The following is a 25,217-nucleotide window of genomic DNA, read 5'->3' as shown; positions in this document are numbered from 1 at the left end:
CACTGCATGGTATTAAAATAAAAAAAAATGTATCCAAAGTTAACCAAACAAATCATAAACTGTATTAAATAGTATATAAAAGTATTAAATAGTAGTTATAAAATTATTAAATATATAAAACAGGTTTTATATATATATATATTACCTAAAAAGTCAATCATTTACATCATAGTTGTAGAGCATTTATCAAGCTGAATTCTTCAAGTTTGTTGGAACATAAATGTTAACTTAAATATACATTTAAATAAAATAAATACAATTTTATAAATAAAAATCAATTAAACTGAAAAATATATAAAAATAAAATATATAAAAAATAAATAATAGTAGTGCTGCAAACACACTAGCAACCAGCAACATTGGTCCATTGGTATAAATGACACAGAACATCTAAAGTGCACTCTAATTTCAAACTTACATCGCAGTCTGTTCATTATTAAAATAAAGTACAGTCAACCAAACATATAAAAGGTTACACTGGTCAGTTTAAATAGACCGTAGTACACCGGTCCACTCTGCTGTTATGCCAAGGATGTTTTGGCTCATGTGAAGAGGATGATCTTATCCATCTAGTTTACATAAAAAAAAATATATATATATATTATAGTTTAACATTCCGATACATTGCGAATATGGAAACATTTGGATATGTGCAGAACGAGACGTGAGCAATATCCTCCAAATACATCTAGCCAAACCCACGCTCGCTAGTCCTCGTATGCAAGCATGCATGCACTGTCATGATCTAATGCACTGTAAATGCCGGATTTTATAAAACAAATAGGCCTATCCGAACACAAAAATAAAAAATCTAACATTTTGCAAAACAGAATCAAACAAAAAAGTACTGGTCATAATACTTGCATAAAATGTTTGATGTGAAAAAAGCGGTTCATTGACTGCGCAGCACAGTCAATAAGTTTGGGATAATTTTATTTTTAATACTATAGTGTCTTTTGAAAACATTGCAATTGTGTTTTAAAATGCAACAACGAGGCGCGTTCAGCGGTCTCCTTGATGGGAAACAGTCAACAAAGTAAAACGATCTCAAACGTATGGCGCGCTCTCTTCATACAATCAATTTTTTTTTGTCATAATCACATCTATTCATTTTACAGTTCTGCTACTAGCATTTTATTCAGACTAAAACCCCTTTAATTCGGGTGAGAAAGCATTTTTTCCAAGTGGCTTTATCAAGTTCACTTTCTGGAATCCACACTGTGGTAAGTTCGCACACTAGTGCTTTGCATTCTTTCTAAAATCCTATATGGTGAGGGCTTTGCGCGGTTGCTTCGTGCCCTTTCTTGAGTTGGTAAAAGCCCCGTTCATCTTGGGCGCCACTCCACCTACAGTATGTATCCTTGGATACCTATCTAAACAGGGTGTTGCTACTAGGGATCTGTTGAGACAGCTCCTTCAGCAAGCTTATGCAAGAGCAAGCGGTAGCCCCTGTGTGACAGGCAAAACTTAGAATAAAACGCTTGGTTCTTAGCCATATCCCTTTAAAGAAATCTATCTTGGTTCCAAGCCTTCAGCTTTACCCCGGGCCGAAGCCCTAACAAATAAGTTGGGTATGCAGCCTAGGCCTTTCGCTGTAAGGAGTAATGTCATGGACAGCCGTCTAAACGTCCAAGGGGCAACTTCCATGGAAATGGTAGAGTTGGTACTTAGTGTTCGCCATGATTCTGGCCTGCACTCCCCTCAGCATGGCAGCGTGGGTATACTGTTCCCCATAACGACCCCTAGAGAAGTTCCCTTGAAAGGGAACATCTCAGGTTATGAATGTAACCATGGTTGCCTGAGCAGGGAACGAGACACTGCGTCTTCTAGCTCCCTGGCATGCTTCGGACGCAAGCTTCAGATGAAGAAGTGAATGACGTGTTCTCCCGGTGCCTATTTATAGTTGTGCCGGTAGTGACGTCAGAGGCTGTCGCCGGCCAACTCGTTGATGTTTTTTCAATGTATGCTCCAGACACGGGTCACGACGAGGTGTTCCCCATAGCGACCTAGAGGACGCAGTGTCTCATTCCCTACTCAAGAAACCATGGTTACATTCATAACCAGAGACGTTTACTGGCTATAGATGAATGAGTTTATAATATTGGATGTATTCTGTGTTTTTTTCTTGCATAAATAAAGCTGGTGGTCTATTCCTGCAATGTACAACTGTCACTTAAATTGAGGTTTTGTGCTTTGTACAGAATTGAGAAGCTATGCATGACATGAAGGACTACCATGTGCACTTTTTTTGGCTTTTTGTTTCAGTCAGTAAGCCTAAAGCTATTGGTTTTTTTATTCAAGGTCTGTCTAGAATTCCCACATCTGCTCTGTACAGATTTTATGTGGTGGGATGTTCATATTATCCGACACATCCAGTCTAAATCATTCATGTACATGTAACATATGGTGCTTCTGTATCAGACATTAATGAAATGCAACTGCCATCAACAAGGCATGGAAATTTTTTCGAGTGTATGTTTTATGTTTTTACCCATATGTGAGTCCATATAGCACATTCCCATTCTGCTGCCTGAGATTTCTCAGGGTATCTGCTGCATGACTAATGATCAAGTCATCTTTGTAAGCTGTAGCTGGAGAGTTTCTGGAATTCGTCTCTGGCCGTTGCTCTTATCTTTCGTGTAAAATATGTTTTCCAGTGTATGACGTTCCACTTTCCACTGGCATTTCATTCTGACAAATTTCACAGGCAACAGGAAGTTCTGGTAGATACTGTATTAGCCTGGTTCTTGGATCTGATGCTGATTCAAGCTGATTCATCGTTTGAATTTAATTGATTTTGATTTTGATTTTGCTTCTGCTTATTGATTCCAATTCTAAAATAAAAAAAAATAGAAAAAAATAGATGTTAAACATATTTATTCTGTGTTGTTTTACAAAGCATTCTGTTGCAGCTGCACAACATGACCAAAAAGCAGCTCCCTATAGAACACTTGGGCCTACAAGAACACCTACTGACTGTGGTTTTAACAAAAATACCATAGCAAAACAATTAGACTAATATAACTTCAGACATTAAATTAAAGGATTACCTCACTTCAAGAAGGAAAATTCTGTCATGATTTTCTAACCTTCCACTTGTTTCAAACATGGATGCGTTTTTTCTTCAGCTGAGTACAAAAGAAGATATCTTCAAAAATATTTTGCAAAATATGTTCTTTTGTGTTCAACAGATGACAGAATTTTCATTCTGGAAGTGAACTACTCTTTTAAGTACAGTAAACAGTCAGTAAAATATGAACAACCAAATCAATAATAGTATTACCATAAATAAATACAACTGAATAAATTTGAGCATAAATAAATACAACTGAAAGTTGAATAAATTGAAAAAGTTTCAAAACACTGCATAGTTTCCTTCTATAAATATAATATAGATTAATTAAAGTTACGAAAGCTATTCAGTCAAGATTAGAAAATTATTTATTTTGTTATTTGATTAACATGAATGACAGACAGCACGTGTTTATTAGGTTGCTGTCTCTTTAACACCGAACGCAAGAAGATCGAAAAATACTGTTACACCTGTGTCTTCTTTCTCATCTGTTTATGTTCACTTAAGACAAAAAATGGCTGTGTTTACATGGATATACTGAAGTAATTTTGTGCATATTGGTTGGAAGATGTGAAAGAAGTCAGTTCTGGCTCAGAACTACCTTTTCTGAATGATTCAAGAATGGACACAGGCCGGAACCCGCACAGGGGACGTGGTTCTCTGTGCTCGTGCTACAGATGTGTGCTCAGCATGCAAAACAGCGTGCAAGTGCTTTCCCTTCTTGAAAAGTAAAAATCATGACATTTGCCAAGTATGGTAACCCATACTTAGAATTGGTGCTCTGCATTTAACCCATTCAAGTGCACACACACAGCAGTGAGAAGTGAACACACCCCCAGAGCAGTGGGCAGCTATATATCCAGCACCCGGGGAGCAACTGGGGGTTCAGTGCCTTGCTCAAGGGCACTTCAGCCATGGGTATTGAGGGTGGAAGAAAGCGCTGTTCATTCACAGTCAAAATGGTAAGCAAGTGCTGCTGTGTTTGTATATTCTAAGTCCTAGGGTGTGTTCCACTTTGCTTCTAGACACACACTTGAAAACTTCCCTAAGCACTTCCCCTCAGGGAAATCCCTGTTGCCATTTTGAAGTGTTTGGATGAGGGAAATTTATTTGGACAGTCCCTCGACCCCTTGATTTGGACAGAGGGAGAAATTCCACTTCATATGTACACTTCGAGCAGCTCCACAGTGCAACACAATTGTGACGTCACAGCAGATGAATGTAGACTACTGCCACCTGCTGGTACAAAAAGTTATTTCCTCTCATGCTGGCACATAACGTACATGATAGTTGGCAGTCGGCTGTAGTCTTTGCGGCTGACTGACTGACTGATGTCACCAAAAGGATCCACACAGTCCCAAACATTCCTCTTATCATTTTCAACCAACACACTCCCATGACTCCCATGATATAAGAATGTAGCCAAAATTGCAATTATGATTGGGTTAAGGGTTTGGTAAAGGGTTGGACTTTATGGTTAAGTGATAGGTTTGGGCCTTGTGTTTTTGTAAAACCCAACTGCAAGGAGACCAAATTGTTTTTAAACACTTATGACTGGAGTTTAGCCAGCTAGAAAACCTTTAGCCTGGTGTCAAAGATAAGTTTTCAAAGCATAAAAACAAATGTAAGATCTAATTGTAGATGTGAACTGGTAGGGCAAGTATCAATTGCTTCAACTGGTCCTAAACTAGCTCACACTGGCCCTGGTCAGCAGGTCATGCTAATCGTTGAACCCTGCTTTAAAGAAGTATATTTCATGCTGTTCATGACTCTTTCAGACAGCACTCCTTACTGTGATTTGTGAGCAGAACCAGTGGATGTTCATCAGTATTTAGTTGAAGTGCATCACTGGAGTTATTGTTAGAGTTTTGTGAAATTATTCAGATCGTTATTTATTTTAAATCCAGAGCAGTTGTTCTCCTGCTGTTTGTCAGGAGATGATCTGTCACCTCTTTCTAACATGCTCAGTAATGAAGCAGCCAATACATTTATATATTTTATAACTGCAAACTTTGAGCTGGATTTTGTTTAGTTGATACGTGTGTGGGTTAGATTTGGTTTTGTGATGCATACTCTCATTTGTTTTGATCCTAAACTCAATACTGTCTGTTCAGAAGTGACAGCCCTAAGACAGATCACATTGACTGTTCCTTCTGCTACCTTATGCATTGTATTTTGTAACATTTATTTGTTATAAAAGGGATCACATGGGGTATTATTGATATTGGTCATTACCAGTGGGAATAAAGAGAAAAAAAAATTATTATCTTGATTTCCAAATAAAACTGTAAAACTGTTATAAGATAGGGTTATTTTCTTAACCCCATTGTTTTAATCAAAAATAACTATAAAAAGAAAAATGCCTTATTATCAAACACAGATTTGCTTATAAAGTAAGTTTATTCTGTTTTAAGAATGTTTAGATATTTTTATTGGGAAACCAGATAAAACAAATACAGATTAAGAAGAATATATTTTGGCCGGTTTAAACCACATAATAAACCACATAAAAAAACACTTCAGTCAGTACAGTGTAATATACTTGTGGTTTGGTAAACGCTCAAATTTCGCTTGATTTAATTTATTGCAGACCTCTAGAATTTGTAGTAGGTGATTAATCTGTAGCCCACACAGTGTTATTTTTCTAAGTGTAACAACATCAGCAGAGCATTAAATGAAAAACTGAAGCCTTACCCCAGATGAAACATTACCTTTGCCACATATGTTCTACATTTTGTTAATGATCTGTTCCTGTAATGAGCTCAGTGTCTCAGTGTGTGAGCAGCAGCTGCAAGCCTTCAGTTGGCTGCTATGATGAGATCCATTTTGCTCCTAGATCTTAAATCCAGAACATGTATGTGTAGTCACTACTGTGCAATTATCTGTGGTTTTCCTTTTTGTAGATGTGGACGTGCTGCAGAGACTGGGGTTGATTGGGAAAAGACCATCTGAGACACGCTTTACACTTCAAGGTGTCATCCCATTCAAATCGGGAGTCATCCTAACCCAGAGGGCACGAATTGACTTTCCAGTGAGCTCCGTCGTCCCTGCATCACTGGGTTCGGCATTCTGTCTAATCCTCAGTGTATGTTCGCATCGCGTAAACAATGCTTTCCTCTTCACCATTGTGACAAAGAGGAAACGACTGCAGCTAGGGATGCAGTTCAACCCGGGGCAAATTTTAGTTTACTTGGGCCAGAAGAACACTGTAAATTTTGATTATGATGTTCACAATGGCCAGTGGCACAACCTGGCTTTGGAAATCCAGGCCCAAAGGGTTACATTATATACTTTTTGTGGGAAGACAAGTGTACATGCAAATTTGCATTTTAAAAATGAGGAAACGCTGGATCCAGAGGGCTCCTTTCTTTTGGGAAAAATGAGCCAGAACTTGGTGCAGTTTGAAGGAGCCATCTGTCAGTTTGATATTCATCCCTCTGCTAAGGCAGCTCACAATTATTGTAAGTACATTAAAAAACAGTGCAGGGAAGCTGACACTTATCGACCAAACCTCCCTCCACTTTTACCGCTATTATCCCTGGATCCCAATATATCTGTCACCCTTCAGACCCCAAATGTGGTAACAGAGGTTAAAGACAGACATCTTTCATTAACACAAGACAAAGTACATGTTAATCATGAAACCTCACAAGGCCTGAAAACCTCTGTTCTAATTACATCTCAGTCTGTACAAAGCACGGTGCCACCAACAATAGCCCAGCCCACACTACAGCTCCCCCTGCAGGCCACAGCACAAACTGCCATGGCCTCCTTTGGGAGTTGGACTTCACAAATATCTCCAAAGCCAACTCAACAAACCAGCCCCAGGAAGAACATCATGAAGGCATCTGTAAAGCCACAGATATTAAAAGAGAATGAGAAGGCTGTCACTGCCGGACCAACAGGCCAACAGAAGAATAAACTGGATAACCAGACCCCTGCCACAACAAAGCCTAAAGCTTTTAGCACATCGAGGGTGTCAGAGATGACAACATTAGCATCACGGAGACATTCACTAAAGGAGATCTCCAAACCCAGCTCTTCTGAGCCTCTCACCCCTGCAGCTTCGGATGGTTTCCAAACCTTCTACCTTGAACCAACCCAATTCTCCCTCTTGGCTTGGTCACCAGTACAGAAAGGAGAACCAGGACCACCGGTAGGATGTTCTTTAATACTAATATTAAGTTAAATTTGTTGCGTAAACTGAAATATATTCTAAAAATATAGATTGCTAACATATTCTTTGCCCTTTTAGTCATTTGTATGCGCTGAAACAGACTGAGACAGGTCTAGTAGCTGGAGATTTGTAAAAATGCACTTATTTACAACTTAAACCTAAATGTCTAACTTCCGTTAACTGTCGAACATGCGTTCACGAGAGTGCCCTCCAGCAGATGACGTAAAAGTCCTTGTCTGTACTCCTCACAATTTTGGACCTTGAGAGTTCTTCTAAGGGTTAAGATCCTTTCTTCTTTACTTTCTTCTTTACTAGGATATTTTCTTTAATTTTAAAAGAACACCCACATTTCTAAGAATTTTCTTAGAATTCTGTCACTAGGAACAACACTTTGCACTAAGAATTTTAATGAATATGGGCCCAGATGATTTGAACTTTTCATGACAAGGCAGTTAGTTCAAGCTGTAAATTGCCATGTAGTGCAACTTATCAAAAAAAGCCAATCCATCTATTAGCTAGTAAAGTTATTTATTTTACAGTAAAGTTTTATTCTAGCAGAATTTTTCCTGAAAGACAGTGTGAATTTACTTTTTTTAAATATACAAACTAAGTCAGGTTACAAAACCATAACAACAAGGTCTTCAATTTGCAACAGACCACTAGTGCTTCATGGTATGAAGACCATTTTCTTTCTTCTAAAACAGTGTCTTATGGCAGCCAGATGGCAAGTGCGCTGCTTTGCTTATTTTGAAGAATGGTAAAATGTGAATTTCATGACATTGACCATGTGTTCTGTGCGCCTTGGCCTTGTCATCTGCCTTCATGTGTTATATAAGTGCTGATTGTAGCAATGTATTAATATGAATTATTTGTCATTTGGTTTCCATTACCTCTTAAGTGTTTCAATACATAATACACCACACACTACGCAACTACATCTTTTACTAGTTTACTAACAACCTTGTCTGGATGAAAAGTAAAGGTTGAAGGCTGGAAAAGGGAGTCATCATTGTTGCCTTTGAGATTTTGGTGGTCTTGGTCTTAAGCCTAGTTTATAAAATCCTATGGATGGGCATTATAGGCCGGTGGGTTTTTGTCTATGTAATGCCTACACCTTCTTTCCTTGTAGTTAAATAATGAGGTCACAAGCCAGAGGCTGCAAAAAATTAAATAAAATAAATAATAATAATAATAATAAATTAAGAAAAACAAAACTGCAAAAAAAAAAGTCTTAGTCAGCAGTTTGTCTTGTTCCTCTTCAGTAACTCGAGCTGCGTCGAAAGCTCTTTGGGGAACGCGTCCAGAGTACGCGACTCTGAATATCGTGTGTAATCAGTCCAATGGAAGGGCGTGACGTCACCGACGTGGTGACGTAAGCGACCAGGAAGCTATAAAAGCACGTGCCACGCAGCTGGCGTCAGCTTTGCGTATTTCAGCAAGCGCTCTGTGTGTGAATGTCATTTGTCCGTCTTGTGAGTCTTATTTACTTTTGTCTGTCCAGTTAAAAGAGCTCCTAGACATGCCAAAAAGCAAGGCGAAAGTTAAGCACTCTGATGGCGATTCCAAATCGCGTTATAGGCTGTGTGTTCCTCCCTGCCCGAGATATATAACGGGTGGGGATACACACAACCTGTGCGTGGTTTGCCTGGGTTCGAAGCACGCTGAGTCGGCTCTCGAGGGGGCCAACTGCCCGCACTGCGAGCGAATGTCGGTGCGGCTGCTTCGTTCCCGGAGGGCCCTCTTCGAGGAGGGGGCCTTCGCCAGCGTTCCCCGCGGTGCTGGTCCCGCTTCTGCCGAGGCAGAACGGCACCCAATCCCTAGAGTCGGAAGCACGCACAGCGGTTCCTTCCACTAAGGGTGAGGGATCGACGCTCCGCCTCTCTTCCTCCGAGGAGGTCGATGTGGAGTCGCTCGATAGGGATTCGCCACCCCACTCGCTACAGTATGAGGAGCTCTTAGAGGTGGTTACTCGCGCGGTGGCCAAATTAAGCATCGATTGGCCCGCCGAAAAGTCAACTGAACCGCAGAGAAGCAAGCTGGATGAACGCTTCCTGCGCACGAGTCAGCCACCTCCCAGCCAGGGCCTTCCATTCTTTCCCGACCTGCATGAAGAGATCGCCAGGTCGTGGAAACGTCCATTCTCGGCCCGCCTCTACATCCCCTCGTCTGATTATTACGGAAATGTAGTGGGGATGGGAGAGCACGGTTATAGAGCGATGCCCCGGGTGGAACAGACGCTCGCGAGCTATCTGTCCCCTGGCGCGGCATTGTCTCTAAAGGCCCCGGCATTGCCCTCAAAGCCACTAAGAACAACTTCGGCTTTGGTGGGCAAAGGGTATGCGGCTGTAGGTCAGGCTGGTGCGTGTCTGCACACCATGGCGGTGTTACAGGCGTACCAAGCCGACCTGCTTAAGTAGCTAGACGAGGGAAAGGAGATCAAGTCCCATGATATCTCTGAGTTAAGAAGGACCGCTGATCTCTCCCTCCGCGCCACCAAGGAGACCGCTCGAGCGATTGGGCGGTCCATGGCAGCTATCTCGTGCTCCTCCGCGTCGGGAACGAGAGTCTCAGCGACGCTCTAGGCCGAGGTCTTCTAAGCCCAAATTAGATCTAAGGGCAGTTATTGAAGCTAAGAAGTCCTCGGCCAAGAAACCCTGACGCCAAGGGCCCGGGGTTTCAGAGGGCAGCCTCCGCTGGGGTAGAACGGCACACACCGCAGTCCACGGTGCCCGTCCCACCTCAGTGCCCTCTGGGGGTCGTTCTGCCAACCCTGCCAGTGCTCCAGGGCGCAGCGGCCCCAGGCGAGCATCGCTCTCAGTATCCTCCGTCCGTGCGCGTAGCGGGGCTGGGACGCTCGCCGCCCCTGCGAGGGTCTCTTACACCAGAGGTCAGTCTCGAGAGACTGATTCCCTTAGTAGATTATTTAGCAGCGTGGAAACTACTGCCAAATGTATCTCGTTGGGTCCTGCATATAGTAGAAAAAGGCTACCGCATTCAGTTCGGCTCCGTGCCGCCTATATTCAACGGGGTCGTTCACACGATAGTGGGCCCCAGGCAGGGTCTGGTTATGGAACGGGAAGTGAAAACCCTATTAGAGAAAGGGGCCATCGAGGTGGTCCCTCCTCAGGACAGGGAGTCCGGATTTTACAGCCGGTATTTCATAGTTCCAAAGAAGGATGGGGGGCTGCGTCCGATTATAGACTTGAGGGTCTTAAATCGTTCAGTTATGAGACTGAAGTTCAGAATGCTCACAATTAAGCATGTTGTAGCTCAGATCAGGTCCGAGGACTGGTTTGTCACGATAGATCTCAAAAACGGATATTTTCATATCTCCATCCTTCCACAACACAGGAAGTTTCTGAGGTTCGCTTTCGGGGGCGTACCAATATCGAGTACTTCCCTTTGGCCTCGCACTCTCACCCCGCACGTTCACAAAGTGTGTAGATGCGGCTCTGGCCCCCCTGCGCATGCAGGGCATCCGCATTCTCAATTATATCGTCGATTGGTTGATCTTAGCTGATTGCGGTTCGACATCGAGATGTCGTTCTCGCACATATGGGGGAGCTGGGTTTGAGACTGAACGCCAAGAAGAGTGTACTTTCTCCGGTTCAGAGAACCACCTATCTAGGCGTAGTATGGGATTCGACCGATTCGACGATTGTCCCCTGCTCGTATTGAGTCGATCCTCATCTCAGTCAAGAGAGTCAGAGAAAGGCCAGTCACTCACTGTCAAACAATTTCGGAGATTGTTGGGTCTGATGGCAGCTGCGTCCAACATGATAGCTCTTGGCCTGCTGTACATGAGACCCCTACAGTGGTGGCTCAAGACCAAGGGATTTTCCCCGAGGGGCAATCCGCTTCGCACTATCAAGGTCACGCGGCGCTGCCTCCGTGCCTTAGACATGTGGAAGAAACCTTGGTTCTTGAATCAGGACCCGGTGCTGGGAGCTCCTTGTCGCCGTGTGACACTAGCGACGGACGCGTCCCTCACCAGCTGGGGTGCGGTCATGAGTGGCCACCCTGCCCGTGGTCTGTGGAGCGATCGCCATCTAACATGGCATATCAATTGTCTAGAAATGCTAGCAGTTTATCGTGCACTGAAGCACTTCCTCCCAGACCTGAGAGGTCACCATGTGTTGGTGCGCACCGACAACACATCAGTGGTCTCTTACATCAACCACCAGGGAGGTCTGCGTTCGCGCCCTTTGTACAAGCTGGCGCACCAGATCCTGGTGTGGTCCCAGAGCAAACTCCTCTCATTAAGAGCAGTATATATTCCTGGGAAGTTAAATATGGGAGCAGACATACTGTCGAGCCAGGGGCCGAGGCCCGGGGAATGGAGACTTCACCCACGGGTGGTAGATCAGATATGGAGAGTCTTTGGCAGGGCTCAAGTAGACCTCTTTGCGACTCAGGAGACGTCACAATGTCCCCTCTGGTTCTCTCTAGTTCATCCAGCTCCTCTGGGACTGGACGCTATGGTACAGACCTGGCCGAGGCTTCGTCTGTACTCTTTTCCCCCAATTGCTCTGCTCCCGGGAGTTCTGGCGAGAGTACGCCGGGACGGGGCCCGTCTGCTATTAGTAGCCCCGTTCTGGCCGGGCCGAATATGGTTCTCAGATCTAGTCTCGCTCCTCGACGGCTCTCCGTGGGAGATACCGATCAGGACAGACTTACTCTCACAGGCGCAGGGCACGATAGTTCACCGTCGCCCGGAGCTATGGAAGCTGTGGGTGTGGCCCCTGAGGGGGCACAACTGTTAGCAGCCGGTCTCTCAACTGAGGTTGTTGAGACCCTTCTCCAATCCAGAGCGCCCTCTACGAGGAAACTGTACGCCCTGAAGTGGAAGCTCTTCACTTCATGGTGCAGAGACCGCCAGCTAGACCCAGAAAACTGCCCAGTTGGTACAGTTCTGGAGTTTCTACAGGCTAGGCTCTCTGCAGGGTTGACCCACTCTACTCTGAAGGTCTACGTGGCGGCCATTGCGGCCTACCATGCCCTTCTCGACGGTCAGTCTTTGGGAAGACACCCCCTACACGTTACACGTTTCCTCCGCGGTGCACTGAGGCTGAGACCTCCAGTACGGTCCCGTATTCCCCCGTGGGACTTGGTTGTGGTGTTAGAGGCAATGTGCAAACCCCCGTTTGAACCTATTCAAGATATCTCAGACAGACATCTCACACTTAAAACCTCTTTTCTGTTGGCTATTACCTCTCTGCGGAGAGTAGGAGATCTTCAGGCCCTCTCCTTGGCCCCTTCTTATCTTGAGTTTGCACCAGGCATGACTAAAGCGTTCATATACCCTCGAGCGGGATATGTTCCCAAGATTCCCTCTGTTACACCACGACCTGTAGTGCTGCAGGCCTTCTGTCCTCCTCCCTTTTGGGAGCCCGACCAGGCGAAGCTAAATTGTATGTGTCCAGTTCGAGCACTGGACGCATACGTCCACAGAGCTGCCCTGTGGAGAAAAACTGACCAATTGCTTGTGTGCTACGGTCCCCCCAAGAGGGGTTCTCCTGCTTCTAAGCAGACTATTAGTCGTTGGATAGTCGAGGCTATCAACGTTACCTACAAGTCCTCTGGTCGTCCCCCACTGTCGAGAGCCAAGGCTCACTCTACTCGGGGTATGGCGGCCTCTAAGGCCTTCTTAGCAGGTGTATCCATGCTGGACATCTGCAACGCTGCGGGGTGGTCCACGCCCTCTACATTTGTTAGGTTCTATGGCCTAGATATGCCAGTCACTCCAGGCGCTTCTGTCCTCCTGTCCTGAGCTGTGCTCTTCGGATACACACCAGGCAGGGGTTTGGTAGTCTGGCGGCGTTAGGACCCGTTCCCCAAAGCGCTTTCGACGCAGCTCGAGTTCCTGAAGAGCAATGTCTCTAGGTTACCTATTTAAACCTAGTTCCTCGAGGGAACGAGAAGCTGCGTCTCGGAGCCATACCCCCGGCACCCCTGCCGGCGCTTGCTGGTACTCGAAGCTGACGCCAGCTGCGTGGCACGTGCTTTTATAGCTTCCTGGTCGCTTACGTCACCACGTCGGTGACGTCACGCCCTTCCATTGGACTGATTACACACGATATTCAGAGTCGCGTACGCTGGACGCGTTCCCCAAAGCGCTTTCGACGCAACGCCTCGTTCCCTCGAGGAACTAGGGTTACATACGTAACCTAGAGACGTTTTCCACTGAACATATCTAAACTCCTTCAAGCAAGATAAATTCACTGGAGAAACAAAATTGTTTCAGAGAATATATTTTTTGAATTATTTATTGTTCTTTACCCTTTATTGTCATATTTGTTTCTTGTTTTAAACATAAACCTTGCTAAATGTGATTAGATGTATTCATCTAAAACAAGTAAAAAACTGTTAAATATCTTTTAAATTATGTATTTTTAAATTATATTTGTTAAAGAATAGTAGTTATTATGATACTGCTTCTGTCATGATGATTTAACCTTTGACCTTTTGACAGGTTGAACTTCCGGTGACCTTATGATGGATGGGTTGAACTTCCGGAATGAGTTCATGGGTTAACCTATGACCCTTTCCCACGCATCGATCATGTGGTTTTGACAGAAAGTTTTACCCTATTGACCTAGTTAGTTCTAAATTATGTTTTTGACGGCTAGTTTAAACGGTAAAGGAAACACTTCCCACGCATCGATCATGTGGTTTTGACAGAAAGTTTTACCCTATTGACCTAGTTAGTTCTAAATCATGGTTTTAGGAAACCCTCCCCTACGCTGTTTGAACTTTGTGTCAGTTAGCTTGTTTGAAGTTTATCCCAGTTATACGGTTATGCGTGTGTGTGTGTGTGTGTGTGTGTGTGTGATTATATGGCTTCTCCCCCCTCCCATTACATTCCTGAGCAGTGTATAAATGGGATCGGTGTGTTCTACGTTTATATATAAAACTTCCTATAATTTATATAATATTTATATAATTTATATAATATAATTTATTATCATGCTAAGGTTGAAAAACATTTCAGTTATTTCACATTCATATATAAAAACATTATATCATTTATATAATATAGTAATTATCATGCTAAATTTGAAAACATTTTAGTTATTTCACATTTATATATATATATATATAAAAACATTATAGAATTTACTAAAACAATTAAAGGTTTAAAACACATTTTAGTTATTTCATATATGAGACATTCAGTTATTACACATTTATATATAAAACATTCTATAATTTATATAATATAATTAATTAAAGGTTTAAAAAACATTTTATTTATTTCATATATGTGACATTCAGTTATCTCACATTTATATATAAAACATTCTATAATTTATATAATATAATTATCATGCTAAAGTTGAAAACATTTTAGTTATAGTTGAAAAACATGCCGTTCTTTATATTCTATCTTTTATATAATATACATAATCTAAAAGCAATTTAACTAAGGTTGAAAAACATTGTGTTCTTTTAAAAAGGTTATAAATGAAACGTTCATAAAAAATATACTGAAAACGACTGTTTCAGATAAAACAAGATCCATTTTTTTAGGGGGGGGGGCAGAAGAAGCTGTTTTCACATCAGCTTTGATCCTGACCCTCTGTGTCCCACTGTCTACGTCTGCACGCTACAGTGCACACTCGTCCAAATTTACTACAAAATCACAATATCTTCAAAGCCATTGCTAATTAAAACGAACGTATCTCACGCAGGAGTACCGTGTTTTGACAGTTTTCTGACGGTTCACCTATGAATTACGGTTGGTGCGCGGCTAGCATCTCTTGTACCCCTCTCTCTCTCTCTCTCTCTCTCTCTCTCCCTCTCATACATTCATTCGTCTCCAAGTCTTATTTTTTTCTTTTAATGAATATAAACACATTATACATTCGCAAACAATATAAAACAAAACATTTTCATTAGTTTTAGTCATCACTAAAAATATACATTTTACCAGGATCGGGGAAAAAATATATAATTGAACACAATGAAGAATATGGTCTATTGAGGAACCCGGATGTGTCATTGACACAATTCAGTTAAATTCATTTCACATTAATCGTTGAAAAACATTTTCTATATTATATTTAAAACCTTTTATATCCATCTTTATATCATATCTTTTTCAAAAAGCTGTTTAATTATTTATTTTAACCGTACACCTACAGTACCACCACACACTAAAATGCTGCATGCACGTACATTTTTAATTAAATTTAGTTTTTAAGCGATCTGAATTATGACTACCCTATACATTTAATCATAAACCACACGTACCTTGTTATATCACTATAATATCCATTCCACTATACAATTTTGTATTCTGATAAACCATATAAACAAGCGGACATACGCATGAACATATCAAGTTAAAAAGAGAGACTTATCTCTATTTTAAAAAATATGAAAAAATAAATAAATAAAATTATATATGACAACGTGTTACTAAACCAGAACACACGTTTTAAACAAGTATTCATCATGTTTATAAAACACATCGCAGTAACAGACATGTTACTAAACCAAACCAAATCATTTATCATACATTTTTAATCATGTATTCAACATATACTTATAACACCAATGTCTGGGGGAGGCCAAAATACCTCCAGTCACCCCAAAACCCACTCAGACTCCAGGGGTTAAAGAATATGGAAATAAATAATTATATAATGACATCAGGCTACTAAAGCAATTCATTAAACAACTAAAAAAAGTATTCAACATTTAAGTTAATCAAACTTATAAAACACACCATTCTCTTCTTTTAAAAAAAGAAGAAGAGCATTTTTCTTATTTTAAATCTGATTTTATATATAGCATAGTATATAAAATAACATTTCTGATTATACATATAAAAAAAAATATCCCTTACATTTTTTTTAGACCGGTAAGAGATGTCCAAACATGAATGAAATATCCCCAAAATAAAATAATACGACTTAAAAAAATAAAATAAAATGTTTAAAGTTAAAACAGGATCTCACAGGTCCTAGTCCGGGTATTCTTCTGTATGTGAGACCGTATGATCTAAGTCAATGGGTACATTATTTCAAAGCTAACATTAATGTAATGTTTGAATAATCCGTACCCTCACTACATCTGATGTAATTCATTACATCTGTTTAAATGTTTCTTAATTCAACAAAATGATGATATATATTATCTAAAATATTTATATTGTTATATAATATTATATAATAATTATTTATATCATATCATATATATGATTATATATATATTATATATATATATATATATATATATATATTAGATGCGTTATGCATTAATCACTTTAGATTCTTTAAAGTTCTTATTTTTTGCACGATCTTCAAAGTTTTTAATACCATCTTTCTCTCTCCCTCTCCCTCTCTCTCTCACACGCACGCACACACACACACACACACACACACACACACACACACAGAACAGGAAAGACATTTGCAAGGCGTCTGTTTAACCGTTCCAAAATACCTCCATTTAAAAGCAAAATTAAAATATAAAAATGACCTTTGGGGCTTTTTACGTAGTGCTTTTCAGTTACTGTAAGATCGCTTTACACTAGTGTAATGAAAGTTAACTTTTCTTAAAGTTTATAGTTGTATTTTACTGTATCCGCATCCTTCTATCCTGTAGATTGTATGTGTACTGTAAAATAACAAATATACATTTTGCTTAAAGTCAGTAAAATAATTACACCTACAATTTGAAACGAGTTTAAACACATTGTGCGTCACTAAAGCAAGGCACACCGTCTATCGTCTTATTTTTTAAATAACCTGATGACCGGCATCATCTCTTCATATAATTTATGCACCCGAGTGCTTTTCTCACACGAGTAGAAAACTCTGTCTCTTTGGATGTGTTTGGCAGAAACATAATTTCTACATCAGAAACATTTTTTTAATGTACGACTGAACTTTTCTCATTCGACAGAAATGTTCTTACCTAGAGCAGAAAGTATACACTTTGATTATTTTGTAGGCATCGTGTAATGTTAAATGGTTTACTAAAAAAATTAAAGCGCCGGCAGCTGTAATTTTCAAAATGAAAGAAATGTATGAGCTAAGGATGTGTCAACTATTATCATCATTTCCTTTTGAGCCCGGATAAACCGGTAATTAATTTTCTATGCGAGTGACACAATATACAGTTCTCATACTATAGGTGTAAATAGCCGTGCTAAACATTTATGACTATTGGTGTAAATAGCGGTGCTAAACATTTATGACTATTGGTGTAAATAGCCGTGCTAAAACATTTATGACTATTTTGCAGGCCAGCAGATCATGTCAAGGGTGTTTCACATCTAAGAATCACAATGTTTTGTAAATGACATTTTTCTTACACCTCAAGATTTAGCCGTATCAAGATTTTCGACGGCCGTACGTTTTTAGGCGATCTTTGTGCGCCGTCATCGTAATAGAAATAAATGAAAATTAAGAAATTAAGTTTGTTTTTCTCTTCGAGATATTTATTTTAGTGCAACTTTGTGTCTGTCCAAAAAGTGTGATCGCATGAAGCATCGACGCAAAAATGAAGTCTAGCTGTTTTACACTTAAAACTATTACAACCTAAAAAAATCAAACGGTACACTCGTTTAAGTTTAAGCGTGTTAAAGTTTCCACACTCTTGTTGAGATACATTTTTTATCCATAACCTTTCGTGTATTCGAGCGACCAAATCACTAAGAAAGACAGTATAGCGAGAAAACTAACGTTTACAACGCATATAGAATTCAGAATACAATTGTTAAAGTTTTTTTTTTTTGTTAAATGTTGATTTGTAAATGATATTTTTATTACTCCGTTAGATTTAGTCATTGTGTTCGGATAGCCTATGACACAATACACATTTTGTTTTAAGACTCCTGTAAGTTCATGCTAACTCTCGCGTGGGAAAGAGAGCGGGGTGAGCGCATTCTATTCATTTAAGAAAAATTATTAAACATTTGCCCAAACTTTTTTTAATAATTTTTTTTTAATTACGACGACATTAAAGAATGTTATCAGTTCCTAGGGCCATCTTCTTTGATTCAAATAAAGCAACATCTCTGGTGTACGTGTGTATGTGCTAAACATCTTTGCTTCTCCACTTCTCCAGATTTGTTAGATGGGCTACCGTTGTAATACAATCACATTTGAGAACTACGATGTTCTCACTTTTGTAACGGTTATAGAAAAATGCCGTACACACTTTTGCATTTCACAATTCAGTGATTTTAGCTGTAATGAGCACATAAGACAAAAATTGTCAATGTGTGACTCGTAAACATGTATAATTTTATTTATTTATTTTTACCAGAGATAGGCGACCGATCTGTTGACACGTTGTTTTGCAGTTTTCTCTGACTGTGGTCAAAGAGTCTTCTCTGACTACGGTCAAACATACAGTCCCTGTTCATAGAAATTTTACAGCATAAAAAAATCGCCCCTACATCTAGAGCTCTTGTTCATATAGCCGATGACCACGTTCACATTTTACTCGTCGTACTTGTTTCAGCATCTCCGCTTGACATTAAAGAGTAGGCCTATGCCCCTCGGTCGTAAGCAGTATCATCTGCCGTGTGCTGAGATTTTTCTGCTTTGTCCACTTTTGACGGATTTGCTAGGGGACTATGTCACCTTGTTGTAACGTGATTACGTTTAAGATCCATAAGATTGCGCTAAATGCCCTTGAATAGGTTATAGACATACTCTTTTATACAGGAAACGTGTATCAGAATAACAAATACCTAACAGTGAAATCCAGTATTCTAAACTATTGTGAAAGTTTTAATCCAGTATTCTAAACTATTGTGAAAGTTTTAATTCAACTCTGTAAATAGCTTCTTTTTTTTTTTTTTTTTTTTTTCTACTACTATATACATTATTGTTTGGTTGTCTTTGTACAGTATTTCAATAAATAAACCGGTGTTGATAAGTCGTTCATTTAAGTGAGAGGCGGGATGATTTTGACTGTTTTAGTCATTCATCGTGCTTAAGGTCTGATCCGGAAACCGCGCTACGACTGGAACTGCGCTTTGTCACATCTAAATAGCCCGTTGTTCTTTAAGAAAACACGAGGCGAGCAGTTTCTGACATCTATTAAGTCACTTCATTTTTTCACAACCGCAAATGTTTTGTTTAGCATACATATTAGTTTTAGTCAGTTACATAGTCGTCACGCATGAAGTTTATAGTTATTTTAAATAATTATGATAGAGTTACAGGTTTAGGTTAGTGGGGTGCCTGTAAGCGGTGAAAACTTCAAGCATCGTAGACGACGGTGTTACTCAAACAGCCCATAGCATTATCTTTTAACAAACTATTGTATTGCGCGTTACTAAGACAAAATCTGTAACAGTGTTCATTAATATGTTGAAATGAAAATAAACATACAAAACTTTATAATGACCATGAGTTCAATATAGCTTAACACCGCATAGACAAATGTTTGTTCTAACTCTTTCGCCCTAAAATTGCAAGATTTCTTGACTTTGCCGTGTTTAACGGACTCTAGATCTCATCGCGCCGTAGCGAACTGTAAACCACACACTTTCTCATCGCATTACGCTAAGAAAACAGCACATGGTTAAAGCTATTACACCATAAACTGTCTAAAGTTGTTAATGTACAAGCACAGTAAACTATTTCTACAAAAAATAGCATCACACTACGGTTTTTTTTTCTTTTCTTTTTTTTTTTGCGTATAGTACATCGTTCAACAATACTTTTGCACACTCATTCGACTGTATTTATTACTGCCGTTCTCACGTTCCTGCTGTTCATAATGTATATATAATCCTTCATTGCTCTGTTCATAATGTAGATACAATCCCTACATTGCATTCATATTTATATTCTGTATATACTCTGATCAATATTGTACGTATATAGCAACTCCACTGTATATTCTGTATATCATAGCTTTACTTACTCTGCACTTTTATGTATATAAAACACTATATTCTTGCACTTCTGGTTAGATGCTAACTGCATTTCATTAGCTCTGTACTTGTACTTTGCATAATGACAATAAAGTCAAATCTAATCTAATCTAAACAAGTACAATCGTACGCTTCCAGGACTTTGCTCATTCTTTCTGTTTAAATTTGTTTAAACTGACTTTCACATTCTTATCTTATTTTCACCAACTAAGTGTAATTCCTAGGCCTCGCGGATTGTTTTCTAGTTTTGGCCGTCAACCTCTTTGTTCATACGCCGCGATATCTCTGTGAATCTGCTTGATTTCATAAAATATTTTATCTCTTACGTTATATCATTATACTATCCTAGTTTATATCAGATACAAGTTTGTTTCTTCATATTTCTCTTACATCTACTCCCGTCCATTCTACCCCGTTAGAGTATCCAAGACTGTATACTCATTCGTAAGTCTCTTCGAACGTATGCTAAATCATTAAAATCCAAAAAATGAACTCGGTGAAAGAATATCCAGTGAAGGGATTCAAACTTTTATTTCAACAAAACAGTGTTGAATTTACATGCATACAATGAATTAATGAAGAAAGTGATCAAATTGTTATTACAAACAATAGGGATGACATTACAAGTTATCTAGCCAGAAAAGAAAATCTCGGCAGGCCCTCAAGTTTTGTTCTATTATGAAATTGACGACGGTTTCAATAATTTCACGTATCGCAAACCCATAATGTTTAGCGACTAACATCACGCACAAATCCGTTATGCACGTACACAGACAGAGAGTCTCGTTAATGTACATCTCGTCGCTACATTCGGCCGTCACATACAGAATTTTTCTGTTCGTTACACAAATTGGCGCCTTGCTGGTCGTATACAAGCTCGTCAAATCAGGCCATGGAATATTTTTCAGGCTTCTTACAACGTCCATTTTTTCTTGAGATTTGTTACCCGCTTGGAATCCGTCGTACAATCATGATTCGGATCAGACGCATCGCCTATGATTTTACGCATCAGATCAATCATTTGCTCTCTGTAACATTGTTTAAACATAGAGTCTATGTTGGCTTTTACAGGACACATCTTTCCTTCGGCACAGCCGCACTCCACTCGCTCATCCGCAGCAGCGCTGGTAATTGCAGACATCCTTTTCAGAATTTATTCCAAGATGTAAACCGAGTGTTTTTAAAATCCACGACGATCCAGGCCTTGTGCAATTTCAGTTTCAAGACGTAAACTGAGTGTTTTTAAAATCCATGACGATCCGGGCCTTGCGCAGTTTTTTTTTTGATCGTTTTGATCGTTGAAGCCGATTCTGTCAGTCCACGTAGATAATGTTTTGATTGACAAGATGTTGCAGTTTGATTGACAAGATGTTCGCAGATCATAAGAAAACCTGCGATAACTGCAGAGTTTATGAGGTCAGCCGCTCACAGGGGATAAAGACTAGCCGTAGTCACAAGGAAGTAGTGGCGGATCTTCTGTACATTCGAACAAAAAATAAAAATGAGCGGTCTTGCTTCTACGTATCAAATGTTGCTTGGTTGGTTATTGAAATGGGGTGTTGCACACAAAAGCGGAGGAGGGTGAAGGGGGCCTGGTTATGGTTTGACTCGCGAGAAATATGAAGAAACAAACTTGTATCTGATATAAACTAGGATAGTACAATGATATAACGTAAGAGATAAAATATTTTATGAAATCAAGCAGATTCACAGAGATATCGCGGCGTATGAACAAAGAGGTTGACGGCCAAAACTAGAAAACAATCCGCGAGGCCTAGGAATTACACTTAGTTGGTGAAAATAAGATAAGAATGTGAAAGTCAGTTTAAACAAATTTAAACAGAAAGAATGAGCAAAGTCCTGGAAGCGTACGATTGTACTTGTTTAGATTAGATTATATTCGACTTTATTGTCATTATGCAAAGTACAAGTACAGAGCTAATGAAATGCAGTTAGCATCTAACCAGAAGTGCAAGAATATAGTGTTTTATATACATAAAAGTGCAGAGTAAGTAAAGCTATGATATACAGAATATACAGTGGAGTTGCTATATACGTACAATATTGATCAGAGTATATACAGAATATAAATATGAATGCAATGTAGGGATTGTATGTACATTATGAACAGAGCAATGAAGGATTATATATACATTATGAACAGCAGGAACGTGAGAACGGCGGTAATAAATACAGTCGAATGAGTGTGCAAAAGTATTGTTGAACGATGTATTATACGCAAAAAAAAAAAACAGTTGTGCGATGATATTTTTTGTGGAAATAGTTTACTGTGCTTGTACATTAACAACTTTAGACAGTTTATGGTGTAATAGCTTTAACCATGTGCTGTTTTCTTAGCGTAATGCGATGAGAAAGTGTGTGGTTTACAGTTCGCTACGGCGCGATGAGATCTAGAGTCCGTTAAACACGGCAAAGTCAAGAAATCTCGCAATTTTAGGGCGAAAGAGTTAGAACAAACATTTGTCTATGCGGTGTTAAGCTATATTGAACTCACGGTCATTATATAGTTTTGTATGTTTATTTTCATTTCAACATATTAATGAACACTGTTACAGATTTTGTCTTAGTAACGCGCAATACAATAGTTTGTTAAAAGATAACGCTATGGGCTTTTTGAGTAACACCGTCGTCATCGATGCTTGAAGTTTTCACCGCTTACAGGCACCCCACTAACCTAAACCTGTAACTCTATCATAATTATTTAAAATAACTATAAACTTTATGCGTGACGACTATGTAACTGACTAAAACTAATATGTATGCTAAACAAAACATTTGCGGTTGTGAAAAAATGAAGTGAATTAATAGATGTCAGAAACTGCTCGCCTCGTGTTTTCTTAAAGAACAACGGGCTATTTAGATGTGACAAAGCGCAGTTCCAGTCGTAGCGCGGTTTCCGGATCAGACCTTAAGCACGATGAATGACTAAAACAGTCAAAATCATCCCGCCTCTCACTTAAATGAACGACTTATCAACACCGGTTTATTTATTGAAATACTGTACAAAGACAACCAAACAATAATGTATATAGTAGTAGAAAAAAAAAAAAAAAAAAAAAAAAGAAGCTATTTACAGAGTTGAATTAAAACTTTCACAATAGTTTAGAATACTGGATTAAAACTTTCACAATAGTTTAGAATACTGGATTTCACTGTTAGGTATTTGTTATTCTGATACACGTTTCCTGTATAAAAGAGTATGTCTATAACCTATTCAAGGGCATTTAGCGCAATCTTATGGATCTTAAACGTAATCACGTTACAACAAGGTGACATAGTCCCCTAGCAAATCCGTCAAAAGTGGACAAAGCAGAAAAATCTCAGCACACGGCAGATGATACTGCTTACGACCGAGGGGCATAGGCCTACTCTTTAATGTCAAGCGGAGATGCTGAAACAAGTACGACGAGTAAAATGTGAACGTGGTCATCGGCTATATGAACAAGAGCTCTAGATGTAGGGGCGATATTTTTATGCTGTAAAATTCCTATGAACAGGGACTGTATGTTTGACCGCAGTCAGAGAAAACTCTTTGACCACAGTCAGAGAAAACTGCAAAACAACGTGTCAACAGATCGGTCGCCTATCTCTGGTAAAAATAAATAAATAAAATTATACATGTTTACGAGTCACACATTGACAATTTTTGTCTTATGTGCACATTACAGCTAAAATCAATGAATTTTGAAATGCAAAAGTGTGTACGGTATTTTTCTATAACCGTTACAAAAGTGAGAACATCGTAGTTCTCAAAAGTGATTGTATTACAACGGTAGCCCATCTAACAAATCTGGAGAAGTGGAGAAGCAAAGATGTTTAGCACATACACACGTACACCAGAGATGTTGCTTTATTTGAATCAAAGAATATGGCCGTAGGAACTGATAACATTCTTTAATGTCGTCGTGTTGTGTTTTGTCAAAATAATAAAAAAAAGTTTGGGCAAATGTTTAATAATTTTTCTTAAATGAATAGAATGCGCTCACCCCGCTCTCTTTCCCACGCGAGAGTTAGCATGAACTTACAGGAGTCTTAAAACAAAATGTGAATTGTGTCATAGGCTATCCGAACACAATGACTAAATCTAACGGAGTAATAAAAATATCATTTACAAATCAACATTTAACAAAAAAAAAACTTTAACAATTGTATTCTGAATTCTATATGCGGTGTAAACGTTAGTTTTCTCGCTATACTGTCTTTCTTAGTGATTTGGTCGCTCGAATACACGAAAGGTTATGGATAAAAAATGTATCTCAACAAGAGTGTGGAAACTTTAACACGCTCAAACTTAAACGAGTGTACCGTTTGATTTGTTTAGATTGTAATAGTTTTAAGTGTAAAACAGCTAGACTTCATTTTTGCGTCGATGCTTCATGCGATCACACTTTTTGGACAGACACAAAGTTGCACTAAAAGAAATATCTCGAAGAGAAAAACTAACTTAATTTCTTAATTTTCATTTATTTCTATTACGATGCCGGCGCACAAAGATCGCCTTAAAATCTACGGCCGTCGAAAATCTTGATACGGCTAAATCTTGAGGTGTAAGAAAAATGTCATTTACAAAACATTGTGATTCTTAGATGTGAAACACCCTTGACATGATCTGCTGGCCTGCAAAATAGTCATAAATGTTTTAGCACGGCTATTTACACCAATAGTCATAAATGTTTAGCACGGCTATTTACACCAATAGTCATAAATGTTTAGCACGGCTATTTACACCTATAGTATGAGAACTGTATATTGTGTCACTCGCATAGAAAATTAATTACCGGTTTATCCGGGCTCAAAAGGAAATGATGATAATAGTTGACACATCCTTAGCTCATACATTTCTTTCATTTTGAAAATTACAGCTGCCGGCGCTTTAATTTTTTTAGTAAACCATTTAACATTACACGATGCCTACAAAATAATCAAAGCGTATACTTTCTGCTCTAGGTAAGAACATTTCTGTCGAATGAGAAAAGTTCAGTCGTACATTAAAAAAATGTTTCTGATGTAGAAATTATGTTTCTGCCAAACACATCCAAAGA

At 39.4% G+C, this 25,217-nt stretch overlaps 1 protein-coding gene across 1 annotated transcript in view; it reads left to right on the top strand.

Moving 5' to 3' along the window:
* LOC132137575 (collagen alpha-1(XXVII) chain B-like) overlaps positions 1-25,217 on the top strand; it is a 153,801-nt gene that overhangs the window by 13,487 nt on the left and 115,097 nt on the right. Inside the window, exon 3 of the mRNA XM_059547606.1 lies at positions 5,977-7,229. Coding sequence (XP_059403589.1) covers positions 5,977-7,229 — 1,253 coding nt within the window. The remainder of the gene's footprint in view (positions 1-5,976; positions 7,230-25,217) is intronic.

Source organism: Carassius carassius, chromosome 4 (genome assembly GCF_963082965.1).
Source record: "Carassius carassius chromosome 4, fCarCar2.1, whole genome shotgun sequence".
In the NCBI taxonomy this organism is placed as follows: Eukaryota; Metazoa; Chordata; class Actinopteri; order Cypriniformes; family Cyprinidae; genus Carassius; species Carassius carassius.
Note: the sequence above shows the minus strand (reverse complement) of the source record. Positions and strands in the feature narration are given on the sequence as shown.